At 39.9% G+C, this 16950-nt stretch overlaps 2 protein-coding genes across 5 annotated transcripts; both read left to right on the top strand.

Moving 5' to 3' along the window:
* Positions 1 to 138: 138 nt before the first annotated feature.
* LOC137126484 (catenin beta-1-like) lies at positions 139 to 8775 on the top strand. 4 transcript variants are annotated; one of them, XM_067503105.1, is made up of 17 exons: positions 139 to 296; positions 1278 to 1327; positions 1811 to 2020; positions 2136 to 2386; positions 2533 to 2771; positions 4327 to 4528; positions 4666 to 4810; positions 4970 to 5073; positions 5334 to 5468; positions 5681 to 5884; positions 6021 to 6179; positions 6275 to 6394; positions 6538 to 6688; positions 6787 to 6908; positions 7030 to 7090; positions 7564 to 7759; positions 7869 to 8775. In XM_067503105.1, the coding sequence occupies exons 2-16, from the start codon at positions 1315 to 1317 to the stop codon at positions 7752 to 7754; spliced, it is 2307 nt and encodes a 768-aa protein (XP_067359206.1). In that variant the 5' UTR covers positions 139 to 296; positions 1278 to 1314; the 3' UTR covers positions 7755 to 7759; positions 7869 to 8775. The 4 variants fall into 4 exon arrangements, with proteins under 4 accessions (XP_067359206.1, XP_067359207.1, XP_067359208.1 ...); XM_067503106.1 differs by having other exon boundaries at positions 168 to 305; XM_067503107.1 differs by lacking the exon at positions 139 to 296 and adding an exon at positions 417 to 460.
* A 6611-nt stretch (positions 8776 to 15386) lies between these two features.
* Positions 15387 to 16450, top strand: si:rp71-45k5.2 (uncharacterized protein LOC560783 homolog). The gene is made up of 2 exons (XM_067482692.1): positions 15387 to 15697; positions 15804 to 16450. The coding sequence occupies exons 1-2, from the start codon at positions 15605 to 15607 to the stop codon at positions 16419 to 16421; spliced, it is 711 nt and encodes a 236-aa protein (XP_067338793.1). The 5' UTR covers positions 15387 to 15604; the 3' UTR covers positions 16422 to 16450.
* Positions 16451 to 16950: the final 500 nt, after the last annotated feature.

Genomic DNA, 16950 nt, shown 5'->3' with positions numbered 1-16950 from the left:
GCCCCGAACTTGAAAAGAAATCAGCATCTAGCAGTATAAGTAAAATAATAGTTTCGACACTAAAACTTTATTGAAAATGGCGACCTATTTTACTTAGTGCGGCAGAATACTGTATTTTCTACCTCGCCATCTTGATGTTCGATCGCACAGGCGGAAGCAACATCTTCGGCGGAGAAACAGCGGGTGTGGTTCGGACTTCTACGGGCGGTTCACGTAGCAGCCCTTTTCGTATTTTCAGCCAAGAGAAAAGGAGAAAATTTCCCTTACAAGAATCACGGAGGAGCCGCTCAACTCTGGTAAAGATAGTATGTTTACTAAAGCTATTGTATAACACATGTGCCGCGCGTCATTGCATGTTTCAGCAAAGAAAATCATCTTTGGCCAGGGAGGGGGCTCCGGTGGGGTTTTCTGATTTGGCACCACAGCAGGTTTTGTACGGTGGCGTTTGGATCTACTTTTCGTACGTCCTGGCTAAGCTAAGCTAATCAGCCCAGAATTAAATATTTTCTGGGGTTTCTTTAAATATGGATTATGATAATTATTTAATATGTGACGAAGCAATTTCTAATAGTAAATGTATTCTGGGCATGTCATTGATATTTAGATATTTTGAGTGAAGCTCAAAAGAGCGTTTGTTTATGTTAGCTAGTTGGCTAACTAATGGAGGGGTTAGCTACGCATGTTAGGTTAACAGCTTAGCGAGCTTTCAAGGTAAGCTAGTCAACCTGTTAGCCAGCAGCAGTGGCTAATACATGCTAGCGTTTCGTTCATGAAATATGTCAATGTAATATGTTAAATGTCACCTATGGGGTTTTCATTTAGTTTTGATAAGAGTTTTTTTATACACGTTATGCTCGCATACCGTGAGAGGAGGAGTCGGGGAAGTGATTGCGGGGCGGAGGGGGGAACGTTAGTTTCTCTCATTGGAAACCCAAGCTGCGAGGTCGGAACTTGGCCGTGGTAGGGGGAGGGGGAAATATGCCTTTGATGTTCTTTGCCACTGAATGGTGAATTGTGTTAGTGTTGGCCTGGAAATACCCACGGCTTTGCTCTCTCGGCTGGAGGTGGAGGCTCGGCATTTCCCCTGGTAGCTACGTTAGCAAGTCAAACAAGAGTGAATCACAGAAAACCGACTCAGGTAGAACAGGAGACAGTTGTTTTATCATTGAGACTACGCAGGTGAAACGCGTAAACATTGAGATTAGACTTGGCCAACAAGAAGTCAAGGTTGAGTACCATCTGTCTTATTTTCCGTTGTGTACTTATTTCCTTCACAGACATATCTGCTGTGCTGGCTGAGGGCAGGCAAGAACAATGGCTACCCAGTGTAAGTATGAAAAACTTAAGACACGACGTGTTTATATAAAAGTGTTTAATGTTGATATAAACCACAGTAATAGTTTCTAACCTTGTGTCCATATCACCAATTTCTCTGTACTAAATGAATTTTGTCTAGCAACACTGAAAATTTAAAAAAAGAGGGCTAGGTGAGCACATGTTACTAAATCCCAAGGGATTTTAAATGGGGGATAAATACATATGAGGATTGTCAGAGGAGTTATGTTTACATTGTTAAATGTAGAATTAGTGAGACATCTAGCACAGAGGAATTCAAGCCTTTTCTTAATATTTTGTTCAGTTCAATTCCAGTTTTCAGTTTCCTGAAAATAACTCCCACCTGCTATGTGCATTAACATTATTAGTCTTACTATGTTGTGCATATGATATATTAAATATTTTGGTGCTATTGTGAGAAGCTCACAATGTTCTCCTTAAGTCATTCTATATGTTTAACATCTTTCTTGTGTAGCTGATTTGATGGAGTTGGACATGGCAATGGGAGACAGCAAGATTGCTGTGAGCCAGTGGCAGCAGCATTCCTACCTGGACTCAGGCATCCAGTCTGGAGTCACAACCACTGCACCGTCTTTGAGTGGCAAGGGGAACCCTGATGCTGAGGAGGATGATCCAACTCTCTATGACTGGGAGTTTAACCAGCCCTTTACTCCCGAGGCCACAGGTAAACAAGACACTGACTTATCCATCACAATAGGTGCAGCGATAGGATTGCTACTGCAGTTTAAGTGGTATTACAGAATTTCTGTGTATACATTTTTGCTTTTCATTACTTTAAGACATTGAGGGGTATGCCATGACCCGAGCCCAGCGTGTGCGTGCTGCCATGTTTCCTGAGACCTTAGAGGAAGGCATCCAGATCCCACCTACTCAGCTAGATGCAGCCCAACCCACAGCAGTGCAGCGCCTGGCAGAGCCATCTCAGATGCTGAAGCATGCTGTGGTCAACCTCATTAACTATCAAGATGATGCTGAACTGGCCACCCGTGCCATCCCAGAGCTTACCAAACTGCTTAATGATGAGGACCAGGTATATGTGCAATTTAACTAATTATTACAAACACACCAATAGCATTATGGAGCCAGCTGTGGAATTCGTGGTATCATGAAGTCTATCAGAAGAATAATTAACATATCCTTTTTGACCATTTTTCTCTAACATTGACTCTGTACTAGGTTGTTGTTAACAAGGCAGCTGTAATGGTGCATCAGTTGTCAAAGAAGGAGGCATCACGGCACGCCCTGATGCGTTCACCACAAATGGTTTCAGCTGTTGTACGTGCAATGCAAAACACTGGTGATGTAGAGACAGCTCGCTGCTCTGCTGGCACCTTGCACAACCTTTCCCACCATCGTGAAGGGCTCCTTGCAATCTTTAAATCTGGAGGCATCCCTGCCCTGGTCAAGATGTTGGGGTAAGAAATTGGAGGGATTGTACTAGTTGTACTTCATAATGCACGCTGTGAGAACATTTTACAGTTTGAACTTAAATTTGCCATCTTGCTGACATAAATGTTCAAGACCCTCAAGTCCTACCTGACCAGAACTAGAAAATGTTCTTGGTGGCTTGCTCTTCCCTTTTCTTTATCTTCAACAAAATATTCTGTGAATAAAGGCAGTGTAAAAATGCAGCAGTGCAACACTAAGTCTGTTAATTTTGGTTTAGAAAAAATTACTCAACTACAAATAAAAAACAGGAATAGTGTAGCTCTCGACAAAAAACTAATTAATCAACCATAACATGTACAGAAAACCACATCTTAAAACAAGCAACACAAGCCACAATTATTGACTGACTGTTCAATCAAACCCATTCAGCCCTCTGCTTTGATGTGAGCAAATAATGACACTGTAGCGGTATCCTTTAATAACCACTTTATACTCATTGCCAAAGAAGAGAAAACCCCACAGCAAAGTTTGCAGTTGAAAAATGTCTTCCTCCCTTTTTATGCTTTGTATTGTTCATGAAAAGCCAAAACAGTTAGCTAGGTGGCAAGTTGGGACCTGTTTGATGTCGCATGTCTGTGTTTGAATTTGCACCTGGAATCACATTTGCCACACTTGAATGCTAAGTGCAAGGTTGAATTATAGCGTGAGTGGGGATGAAGTGTCCTAATTTTGTTTTACTAGTGCCATTAGTTATCGTTTGTTTTTGTTTTTTGTTTTTTTTGTCCTTTCGACTTATCCCGTAAGTTTAGGGTCGCCACAGTGGATCATTAGTCCACATGTTGATTTGGCACAGTTTTTACACCAGATGCCCATTACTAGGCAGCCCTCCTCAGCTGGGGATGGGGCTGGGCTGTTTGGGGGTTCTTGCCTTGCCCAGGGACACTTCGACATGTGGTCAGGAAGAGTAGGGCGTGAACCTCTGACCCTTTGGTTGGTGTGCGGCCACTCTATTGCTAGTAATTTTATTTTATTGGCACCTGATAACTAATACATTTCAATACAGATGACACTTTGGAATATTTAAGCCAATTTAAGTGAAACATAGACTGTAAGTGTAGTGCTACATAGAATTACATTTCACACAATCAGTTAAGTTTACATCAGGGGTACTGTAATTTGAAATTATTTCTACTTTTTAAAATGTCTTTGTCAAGGTACCCACAGTAGTTTGCAGACAGTTTTACAGCAGTTGTTAGTTGTGGTTGAGATCAGCACACAATTGTTTGTGAACAGGGTATCTTACTGTGGCGATTTGTGATTTTTAATACTGGTCTAAAATCTTACTTGGCAGTGTTGAAGAGTTGCTGGTGGATAATTAAAAAACACAAATGTAAACATTTGACATAGTAGTGCTATAATGGCAGCTCAATAATAAAGGAAAACATAACTGATCAGTATTTTAAAACTTATTTGATCTAGGGTTTGGGGGATTGCCAATAAACACTGATTTGGAGCTTTATTCAATGTATTTCAGTACCTTAGATCAATCAGGTTTACATATTTGTTTTGTTGTTTTTCCAGTTCCCCAGTGGACAGTGTTTTATTCTATGCCATCACCACGCTACACAACCTGTTGTTGCATCAAGAAGGGGCTAAGATGGCAGTGCGTCTGGCTGGAGGACTGCAGAAGATGGTAGCCCTGTTGTCTAACACAAATGTCAAATTCCTGGCAATCACTACTGACTGTCTGCAGATCCTAGCATATGGCAACCAGGAAAGCAAGGTATTTAAATACCAATCTATTTATGCATACATTTACATTAACCAGTTTACCCAGGTGTAACGGCTCCCCACAGATCTGCTCAGTGCTTTGTTGGTAAAAGTGTATGTTGTGTAAACACAAACCTGGTTTGGTTTTAGCTGATCATTCTGGCCAGCGGTGGTCCCCAAGCCCTGGTCAACATTATGAGGACATTCACATATGAGAAACTGCTGTGGACCACAAGCAGAGTGCTCAAGGTGCTTTCTGTTTGCTCAAGCAACAAGCCTGCCATCGTAGAGGCTGGTATGTACATACTCATTGTATAGAAAAAGATTGGAAATACAATACCGACACATATTCTGGTATAGCCTACTACAGTAAAACTGCATTAGTACAGATCTGTGAGATATGCTGCTGAAGTCATTGTCATCTGAAGGATTGAATTTGTTTATTTTGGCTTAGGCGGCATGCAGGCCTTGGGACTTCACCTGACTGACCCCAGCCAGCGCCTGGTCCAGAACTGCCTCTGGACTCTGAGGAATCTTTCAGATGCTGCAACTAAACAGGTATACTCATCTATAAAAAGTCAAACCTTTTACCATCTCATGAGTCCCAGGTTCACTGTTAATTATTCATCATATGTTAAATGTTCATAGTGTGTTTATTTTCATTATTGCGAATAATATACTACATAAAAATAACATAGAGGAGCCTCCAGGTTTGTTAAGAGAGCTAAACTACTTGCTCAATATTTAAATCTTATTCATTAAAGTAAAATATGCAAGAGGACCAAATGAATGCGTTATATCCCTGTTTCTATATCTAGGAGGGAATGGAAGGTCTCCTGGGGACCCTGGTCCAGCTGCTGGGTAGTGATGACATCAATGTTGTGACATGTGCTGCTGGCATCCTCTCCAACCTGACCTGCAACAACTACAGTAACAAACTCATGGTCTGCCAGGTATGATTTAATACCCAGAGGTTATGGGAAATTGATCACTGTGTCAAAGAAAAACAAAGTCAAACAAAATATCCATTATTAAAGCGTTACTTTGGATCCCTGACTGTAGATTTATTTTTGTCCGTTTTTTTCTGCTATATGGTATTATTATTATTATTATTATTACTACTATTCAATTTAACATATTCAGCTGACTGCTGTCATTACGTTAGGTCGGAGGCATTGAGGCTCTGGTGCGAACAGTGCTTCGGGCTGGTGATAGAGAGGACATAACAGAGCCAGCTGTCTGTGCCCTGCGCCACTTGACCTCCCGCCACCAGGATGCTGAGATGGCCCAGAATGCTGTTCGCCTTCATTATGGCTTGCCTGTGGTGGTCAAACTGCTGCACCCTCCATCCCATTGGCCACTAATTAAGGTGATTAACAATCTCCACAGTACCTGCTGAACATAAATTAATTGAACAAATCAACCTTGAATATTTTAAAAATTATTGGTTAATGGGATTTAATTTCGACTAGTTAAAGTAGTTTTTAAATTTTCCCCCCTTCTAGGCCACAGTTGGCCTGATCCGCAACCTGGCTCTTTGTCCAGCCAACCATAGCGCTCTGCGGGAGCAAGGAGCCATCCCTCGCCTGGTCCAGCTGCTTGTCAGAGCTCACCAGGATACCCAAAGGCGCACCAGCATGGGAGGCAACCAGCAGCAATTTGTTGTAAGTAATGACGCAACTTTGAGTTTCTTTATTTTTTAATTTTTTATTTTTTTTTGTATTTAATGAGATTTTTATTTTCAAATTCTAAAATACAGGAGGGTGTGCGTATGGAAGAAATAGTAGAAGGCTGCACAGGAGCTCTGCACATCCTGGCCCGGGATGTCCACAACAGAATTGTTATCAGAGGGCTCAACACCATTCCACTTTTTGTCCAGGTAAACTAAATGCCTCATTGTGAAAATATTCATAAAGTTCTTAATCATCCCTTTTAAATGTTTTTTGAAATTTGCAAACTTGTAACAAGTTCACCAAATATCAAGTTCAATATGAATTTAGATACCGTTTCTCCCACCTTCAGTTGCTGTATTCACCAGTGGAGAATATCCAGCGTGTTGCGGCAGGTGTGCTGTGTGAACTGGCACAGGACAAAGAAGCTGCTGAGGCGATCGAAGCTGAAGGAGCCACTGCACCACTCACTGAGCTGTTGCACTCCCGTAATGAGGGCGTGGGTCAGTATACATATACATATACACAGTCTACTCACATATTTCTGTTCCAGTGTCAGCTTCAGTTACTTGATTGTGTTGCTTTGAATTCTCTACTGTAGCAACCTATGCTGCAGCTGTCCTCTTCCGCATGTCTGAGGACAAGCCCCAGGACTACAAGAAACGTCTGTCTGTGGAGCTGACCAGCTCTTTGTTCAGAACTGAACCTATGGCCTGGAATGAGGTACACTCTTAATGTTTTTTGATAGATTTCAATATTTTATACTGTATACAAATAGTATATAGTATGGGCATGGTGCACCATATAGGCTGTCTTATAATCTTATATAATTATTTTTTAATAGACTGGGGACTTGGGTCTGGACATGGGAGCTCAGGGGGACCCTCTGGCCTATAGGCAGGATGGTGAGTTCCTTTTTAACCTCTAGTGGAATACTTACTGTCTCTCAGCTCTTATATTTTATCATTGTAAGACTACAGGTCTGACAGATTTTGTCTTAAAAATGATTTGGCATCTCCCCGTTAATGATTTCTCTTTAGATTCAGATGCCTTTTACTCAGCTGCATGTTCCTGTTTGTTCCTTTTGTTACGCACATGCAAAGTTCGAGAAAGCTGGGGTAACCTGGTTACATGTATACATGGCAAAGAAATCGGGGAATGAGAAATGGGAAGGGCTTACACGAGAAAGCTGACTGTAATTTAGGTACTTAAGTCCATGTAAATGCACTGAAAGGTACCCACTCAATATCTTACTGAATACAAAACAGATTGCTTGTAATTACATAATTTGGTGCCGCTTAAAATCAACAGCTGGCCACATCTAAAATTCAAGTTTGTTTGATGCAAGTCTTTAAAGTTTCTGTTTTTTGTTCTTCAGATGGAGCCTACCGAGCCTACCCAGCAGCTTACGGCCAGGACTCCCTCTTGGACCCGATGATGGAAGGTGCTGACTATCATGCTGACACTCTGCCCGACCTAGGCCACCACACTGACCCGTTGCCAGACCTCGGCCACACCCAGGACCTGATGGACAGCAACCAGCTGGCCTGGTTTGACACCGACCTGTAGGATTGGTGAGACAGAGCTCCACAAAACACTTTAATTTACTGATTTATTGTAGAAGCAGTGTTGATACAACTAGCAAAACATTAATTCAAATGTATGTCTTGTGCTCTTTTGCAGTTGTATTCTGTTAGAACCTGCACCTGCCTGTAGAGTTTAAGGTAGTGAGAGAAGTAATAGGTCTTGGAAAGTGCCTGACACAAGAAAAACGAAGATGGTTTCCATAAGAATGTTTAAAGCAAGTTGAAGTGAGGGAAAAGTAAGGGTTAAAATAACAGAGATGTGAAATCACACAATGGAGGTTTTGGAGCAGGTTATATGGATGAGTGCACATGAGGTGGATGTTAAAAGTTTGAAACACATGTTTTAGCCTTGCCTGTAATGTCAGTTTTTTGTTTCTATTTTTCTTATACTATTTTTGTTTTTTTTATTTCTTTTTTGTAATAATCATTCTCTGTTATGGTACTGACCCAGCTTGCCTTCGCACTAGCCATCTTCATTTTCTCTTCAATGCTAATCATTTGTAATTTTTTAAACGTATATTACATGTAGTGTTAAGTTATAGTGATGTTATACAATGTTCCTTTGGTTTATGGCAGAATGTGTAGAACACTAATAATCAGTTGAATTGTACTCTGACTTAAAGTGTAACATTGTGTAGTTTTTTTTTATAATCTCAAAAATGGAGAATTATGCATTCTTAATATGTGCTTGTTTAAGCATAAAATATGTCAGTGTCACAAATGTTCTAAAGGAGGGATATGGGTTAAAATTGAGGGTGGGTTGGGGATAAATCTAGAGACAAGTGTTTTATATACAGTATCACTGGTAGGTTAACAACTATTTTGTATGCTATCATTGGATGTCTGATAGAAAAGTCTTTAACGCTATCATTGGTGGTTTAATAAAACCCAGTTTTATGTGCTATCAAGGGTAGCTAGGTTGATGAACCAGTTGTAGTCCTGCTGTGCTTATTTTGGAGACGAGGTTATGACACGGCTGAACAATAAAATGGCATTTTATTTCATTTAGCCTGTCCTGTGTCTTTTGTTCTTTCATGTTATGAAGGTCATTGTGTTGAGGGGTATGACATGAAATTACCTTGAATTTATGTCATGCAGTTTTTACAAGACATCAGCATGTTTTAAAATACAAATATATATTTTTTTCTATATAAACTAACAAATGCTAATGTGTCATTATGGGTTATCAAGCTGTCAGCACATAAAATGGTTAAAGTCTTTACTAACAGATTGTTTAAGATACATTAGTGTTTTTTCTAGTTAAGTACTTTTACCTGAAGTTCAATGTACTGATATTTGATTAAAAGATTGGTGGTGGTTATTTTTTAGACCAATACTTACACTTTTACTTAAAACTGAGTTTGTGTACTTCTACCTGCATTGCATGCCGTGTATTACGTTTTATTGTGCATCAGTCTGGGAAGCTGCACACTGTCCCTCATGGGACCAGTGTTTATGTTGAGGCTGATCGGCTGATTTCTATATATACTCAGCATGGATAGATTCTATGAGAGTATGCAAGCAATAGTCTCTTAATCAATCATTCATGCATTTATTGTCTTTATATGGGATCCATTTGTTATTTTGTGGTTAGAGTGTTTTTAACTGAGTTAAGCTAATTTTAAGACTCCCTCCATACACAGAAATGGGGCCCCTGATCTCTTGGGCCCATGGGTCTGTGCTCGATAAGCCTGTTCAGTAATCCTTCCATGCCTCTTGGGCTTCATTACTATGGTCACCTTAGTTTCACCAACCCATGTATGTCTAGAGGCAAACGCTGCCAAAATCTCACATTTAACATATTGAATTCCATATTATTCATATACAACTCTTAATTTCTTAGAATGTTTTGTCATAAACTGTGAATTTTACAAGAATATTGGCAAATAGATATCTGTATTCTTCATCCGTTTGTAATTTGCAGAAATCTAATGAACGGAATAACCAGTGGTGGATTGTACTCAAGTGCAAGCATTTATAGCATCATAATAGTCATAACTTTGGCTACAAAAGAAGGCTATGTCAGATTTAGAGAAACACCTGAAGAAAACAATGTCGTCCACTGGCTCCATCCCCATATATTCACTTGATTATGAGAACAAAACACCCTCTCATGTCGCAGCATGTCTCATTTACAGAGTGAACCACTTCGGCTCCACATCTGCACTAAGTATCATTTTGATGACACTTTTCTCTCTGTGTGAGACTTGACTCTGCAAAAAAGTTTTGAAGGTTATCATAGTTATTTTAAAGGTAATGTGGTCTATTTGTTACAATATGTCTGACAGACATCGGTGAAACTGTAGATATTACAGCTGTAAATGTTGTATTCTCTATTCTCTAGACTCTGGTGTTGCTGGCCCATCTTTCATAACGACACAACAACCACCACCACAACTGTTTCTTTTAGAATTTTATTGAAAAAAATGTAGGCTTCCAGACAAAAAACAAAATGTTTTCAAAAACAAATTACAGCCAGAAATGGTAAGGATAGTGGGTGAACTGCGGTGCAGAGTAAGTGCTGTAGCTGCTGAAATAGGGAGCAGCACTGGCTCTTGTGTAGATGGGGAATGAGGGCTCAGTGCACACATCCATCATATTGATGGGCACAGCAGCTCCATGAACAGTGAGTCTGTAGGGTGCGCTGCCCCCTGTTGAGCAGGTGGGGGAACTTCCAGCTGAAGGCTCCTCAGAGTCCCATCTGAAGCTCCTCGTCGTCCCGGCTTGTGTTTCTGTGGGCCAGGGCTCATGCTCTGCTCCGACCGGTGCACTGGACAGAGGAGAAGCTCTGCAGGTCTGGGCAGCGGGACTGTCTCCCTTCAGGATGGATTCAATGGAGAAAAGACTGTTGATCTTCACCTCACGCCTGATCTGAGCAGCTTCGCAGGCTGCAGCTTCAGGTGCCTGGAGAGCTGAGCAGGTCTGCGATGGTCTCCCCGTGTTCTCTGTTTTCAATCTGGAGGCCAACTCGGGGAAAAGCTGCAGGATTCCTTTAAAATGACGACGCACCATCTTTGCTGTGATCTGACTGGAGTCCAGTTTCCAGTAGTTCCTCTTACTGCCCGGTGAGTCTGGAAGCAGGGGGACCTGAAAATACAACACAGCTGAGTTCAGTGTTTGTTCCGACACACTGAAGGGAATTTGTTCCTAGTGAGTTCACGTAAGCATTCAAACTTCTGGAATAGAAACTCACCTTGACAAAACATTTGTGGGTTGATAAACAGACTCTGATGTTGTTTTCAGCAGATTTTCTGTCTTCACGAAATAGCGGCGCCAGCTTGTCCATCAGCTAAAAGACATCGGGTTGACATTTAGGTTTGAAGACGACAATGAATCAAGTAAAAACAAGCACCGAAATGTTCCGTACCTGAGTAAAGGTGAGCATCTCGCCTGGGGCGTTGTGGAGGGCGACAGCAATCCTAGCCAGGTGGGTAGTGGCCCTCCTGAGCTCAGGCTTCTCAGTGTTGTCCTGCATGTTGGTTTTTGTAGAGTCAAGACTCACATACAGAGCTGTGAGTGGATATGTGGGTCTGAGGTGGTTCGATCTGGATATAAGTCCTGCTGGGACGGTGGGACAGGACAGGGCGTGAACTGCAGGTTAATGAGCTCCTTTTCATACTCAGATGAGCGATTAGTGCTGAAGGTGGAGCCAGTGATCACAACAATCTCTGTCACTAGTATCTACATTTGTATGCTCTGAGAATTTGATCTTTATGTTTGTTCACAACATCATTAAATAATATAAAAAATAATATAAAATTAAAAGTAGTGATGTGCTGTTTTTTATTAGTTGTGAAATTGCTCTAAAATCAGCACTGGATTGTTTTTTTTGGTTGCCCGCTGCTGCCCAGTTTAATTTTAAGGCTTTGCCCAAATAACTAATGTCAACTTAATATGAATTATTTCTACAAACTCTTTCGACATTCAAATGTCGAATGCTTTTTAAATTTCGATGAATATACACTTTTTTAAACTTCTTAATAATTTTTTTCTGTGCTTTTTTAGGGGGGTATTATTTTGCATCGGTTGCGTGGATGTGGATCGTGCACAAAAAGGTTGGAACTGTTTTGTGCTTTAGCTGTTGTTGTTTATTTACAGGGTGCAAACGTTTGCTTTTCAGCAACATCCAATGCACATTTACCAATGTTCCTTCACTGGTTTAAAATTAACATCAGTTTTTCTGTAGTTAATTTATATAGTGGGATCCATTGGCATGGATATATTTTCCATCATTTTATTCTAATTTTTTTTACACTCCTTGACCATTTTTGTTATGGTCAATTTGCATTAAATATTATGATGAGAGGATAAATTATTTTGTTTTACTGCTTTTGCAAATTTCATTACATGTATTTATTTGTTTAATGTTTAATAATGTATAAAAACACATAATTTAACCAGTTTTTAAACCCATCAAAGTGTAAATCAGTGTCATTGTCACAGTTAGTATTGCACTGAAGGTGGCTGCCAGTAGATATTTAATGAGAAAAGTCCTATGCTCTTTTTTTCTTTCTACACTTTTTTTTTTAAGTTTTAACGCTTTTCATTCTTTAGAAAATATTATTTAAAAGGTGTTCTCTCTCATAAGTGTTCTCTAGAGACAGTTTTATTTGTCAGGCAATACTTTGATTTTCTCTAATATTTGTCACAACTATGATTTAAATAATCTTTCGTGGATTTCAAAATGGATTAGTACTTTATTGACATGTAAATCTACCTGACAAAGGCTGCAGTAAAAGAGGTGATGAACACTGGAATGTTAACAGGTTAAATGGGGCATTAGAACAAACACAATGTTTCTGGTTGGACAGTAACTGCTCAATAGGTCACATTCCAGTGATTTTCACCTCTGAGCTTCCTTCACTTTTAATTCAGTGGTAAACAGTCAATGTTCTGTTTGTAGTGTTTTTATTCAAAGTGCTTTACAACGTTGCTTCCCAGTCCCCCATTCACAGACACACCCACGACTGCGGGGCGATGGTGCTTACCTGTCCCGCCAGGGGCAACGGCGGTTTAGTGTATTACCCAAGGGCACTTTTCACTTTCTCAGTTATTTGTCTCATTTTAAATGTCTACATAAGTTAATATTTTAAAATGGTAAATATTATTATTATGGTAAATTTGCACAGTGTACTGTGTACATTGTTTTAGATATGTTTACAAACATTAGATCATTTTTCCGTCATAGAATATATTGTCTGAACTGAAAAAGTAAATATACTAGTGTTAGGTATAATTTTGAAGTACTTGAGTGTTTCATTTTAAGTTCAATGTGGTGGTGTACAGAGACCTAATACAAAAAATAATAATTGTTCCAATATTTCGGGAACCTGAATTTATGAGATGTTTTAAATAATATAAAATAAAAATGTAGTACACTGAGCTAGTGTCACTTTGCAAACATGTAAATCAGTCTCACAGACACAGGCTGCTGTAAAAGAGTTGATTAACACTTAAATGTTAGATTAGCAGTTTAAATTTACTGAGTACATTATATTACACATAAACTAGATTAACTCAATTAAGATGATAAACTTCCTTCATAAAATATATTGTCTAAAACCCAGTAAGTAACAAAATAACCACAATAATATACATTCCTACTGCTGATTGTAAAACTGTGCAATTACATGAACCCTCTTTAACTGTTTGTTTGATGATCGTATACTTATTTACTTACTTGGGTTTTCTTTTTATTTATAGAGATTTTTTTTTTTAAATATATGGACTTTTGTGTTTTTTTGCAGTACGTTTGCACAGTTTACTGCTGTAACATGGAGACTTCCCCACTGTGGCACAAATAAAGGATTATCATATCTTAAATATTCAAGTACAGTTAAAGTGCTTGTTGTCTTTACTTCACCACCTCGTTTTTGGGGGCTCATAAATAATGGCTGACGAGCAGTTGCACAGCCCAGTGTTCCTGCCCCCCTTCATACTCTATGACTTGTCAAGCACATAAAAGCCCTGGAGATTGCATTTGCATTTGGTATGTGTTTACTGAAACCAAAGGCCAAAGGAGATGTCTAAGTAAAGGTGGAAAACTTTTTTTGTCCTTTCGGCTTATCCTGTGAGTTCAGGGTAGCCACAGCACATTAGGCTAAAAAAAATCAAACAAAACAAAATAAATCCACGAGAGAGATCACAAAGACACTGAGAGCCAAGACAACAGCCTGGAACATTTCAATAAGAAGATTTAACTGGCAGCTCAGTAACAGCAATCTGTCTGAAAAGACCATGGAAGATGATTCTTCTAGCCCCATTTAACCTGTTAACATTTGAGTGTTAATCGACTTTGCATGTTTGCAAAGTGACTCTAGCTCAAACTTCTACATTTTTATTGCGTATTTTTTAAATCATCGCATAGAGTCAGGTTCAAAAATATTGGAACAATGATACGTCTTTTGGCATTTGGCCTCTGTACACCACCACATTGAAATTAAACAGCGAAGTATTTCAATACTGTACTTGAGCACTTGTATATTTACTGTGTTACTTAGTTCAGATAATTAAGACAAATTATTATCTGATGTTAGTACATATTACATTTCATATTCTTAGAAGGTACATGTTTACCATTTCAAAACTTTAATTTTTGTAGACCTTTAAAATATGGCATAAAACTCAAAGTGAAAATTGAAGACCCTGAACCCCAGTGAAGATCAGAACAGATCCACCGTTATTATGTCATCCATGTGGTTTCCTACTGAGACAAGTCAAAATGGTTTTACTTTTACATTTAGTTGTAATTGTTTTATAAAATAACTTTTAAAAAAGAGACAATTAAATACAAATTGTAAAAATCCACCTCTACTGAAATATGATGCGTTGTGAGCAATGTCTGAGTTCTAAATTCAACATAACGCCACATTAAAAGTGTCATGAATTGTATTGCAGACTTTTGATGCAGAACGGTTGATGAGTCAAACATGTCATAAGTATTAATGTGTTTATTGATGTTAATGAAATAAGTGTGATAAGAGACAGGGTCGATCTTTAAGGAGGAAACGGTAAAATGTGATTTCTTACTATAATATCAGTGTCACTGAGCTGTGTGTAGCATTAGATGGTTTAGGTTCGTTTAAATCACAATTGCATTTAGTGCGAGCACAGTATACTGATTATATATGGATACAGAAGTATTTGTGCTGTCTGTCTGTTAAGGATGTTAAGGTATTAGCCTGTAATCCACTTCATAGGGTGAATCAAATTTGGGGGGAGAAAGTGGGAGAAGATCAAATTCCAGCACATCAAAACTGAGAAGGACGAAGCAGCCATTGATTTTGCTGCGCTGAGAACGGGTGTTTCACAGGTTTTTGTCATATTTACCAAATGTGAGCACAACTGGACATGTTTTCTTTTAAAATAACAAAACGTATGTATTTTTCTATGGCTCAAAATATATTTGCACAACATGCACAATTCGTCACATACAATGGAAAGGGGGGGGGGGGGTCTTAGCTCCCCCCCGGCGATTACGCGGTTGAATCGCTCATCTGAGTATGAAAAGGTGCCCATTCCCCCGCAGTGCACGCCCTCTCATGCCATATTGTCCCAGCAGGACTTATATCCAGATCGAACCACCTCAGACCCACATATCCACTCACAGCTCTGTATGTGAGTCTTGACTCTACAAAAACCAACATGCAGGACAACACTGAGAAGCCTGAGCTCAGGAGGGCCACTACCCACCTGGCTAGGATTGCTGTCGCCCTCCACAACGCCCCAGGCGAGATGCTCACCTTTACTCAGGTACGGAACATTTCGGTGCTTGTTTTTACTTGATTCATTGTCTTCTTCAAACCTAAATGTCAACCCGATGTCTTTTAGCTGATGGACAAGCTGGCGCCGCTATTTCGTGAAGACAGAAAATCTGCTGAAAACAACATCAGAGTCTGTTTATCAACCCACAAATGTTTTGTCAAGGTGAGTTTCTATTCCAGAAGTTTGAATGCTTACGTGAACTCACTAGGAACAAATTCCCTTCAGTGTGTCGGAACAAACACTGAACTCAGCTGTGTTGTATTTTCAGGTCCCCCTGCTTCCAGACTCACCGGGCAGTAAGAGGAACTACTGGAAACTGGACTCCAGTCAGATCACAGCAAAGATGGTGCGTCGTCATTTTAAAGGAATCCTGCAGCTTTTCCCCGAGTTGGCCTCCAGATTGAAAACAGAGAACACGGGGAGACCATCGCAGACCTGCTCAGCTCTCCAGGCACCTGAAGCTGCAGCCTGCGAAGCTGCTCAGATCAGGCGTGAGGTGAAGATCAACAGTCTTTTCTCCATTGAATCCATCCTGAAGGGAGACAGTCCCGCTGCCCAGACCTGCAGAGCTTCTCCTCTGTCCAGTGCACCGGTCGGAACAGAGCAGCAGCCCTGGCCCACAGAAACACAAGCCGGGACGACGAGGAGCTACAGATGGGACTCTGAGGAGCCTTCAGCTGGAAGTTCCCCCACCTGCTCCACAGGGGGCAGCGCACCCTACAGACTCACTGTTCATGGAGCTGCTGTGCCCATCAATATGATGGATGTGTGCACTGAGCCTTCATTCCCCATCTACACAAGAGCCAGTGCTGCTCCCTATTTCAGCAGCTACAACACTTACTCTGCACCGCAGTTCACCCACTATCCTTACCATTTCTGGCTGTAATTTGTTTTTGAAAACATTTTGTTTTTTGATTGGAGGCCTACATTTTTTTAAATAAAATGCTAAAAGAAACAGTTGTTTCCTTATCCATAATACCAGAGTCTTGAAACTATTACAGCTGTAATATCTACAAACGGTTCAGACTGATCACTGTTCACTGACGACATACAACAACAAATTACCTTTAAAAATAACTTTTTTGCAGACGGAGAGGATATAATGTAATAATGCTGTCCATTATTTCAGCAGCTACATCACTTACTTTGTACCAGAGTTCACCCAGGATGCTAATCCTGTGTCTATTTATTTTAGTGGTTCATTTCTGAAACCACAGTCACATCGTCTCGATTGTTTTATATATTTAACTAATTGGTTTTAGTTTAGCTAGAAACGGAAATATTGTATTCTTTTCAGTATTAGCACTGTAAATTATCTTAACTTGACAAATCCTTTTTGAATTTTTATTTTGTCTGGCGTTCGCATGATCTGACCACAAGGTGGCAGCAAAATATTTCAAAGCGTGCAAAGCAAC

Source organism: Channa argus, chromosome 1, assembly GCF_033026475.1.
Source record: "Channa argus isolate prfri chromosome 1, Channa argus male v1.0, whole genome shotgun sequence".
NCBI lineage: Eukaryota > Metazoa > Chordata > Actinopteri > Anabantiformes > Channidae > Channa > Channa argus.
Note: the sequence above shows the minus strand (reverse complement) of the source record. Positions and strands in the feature narration are given on the sequence as shown.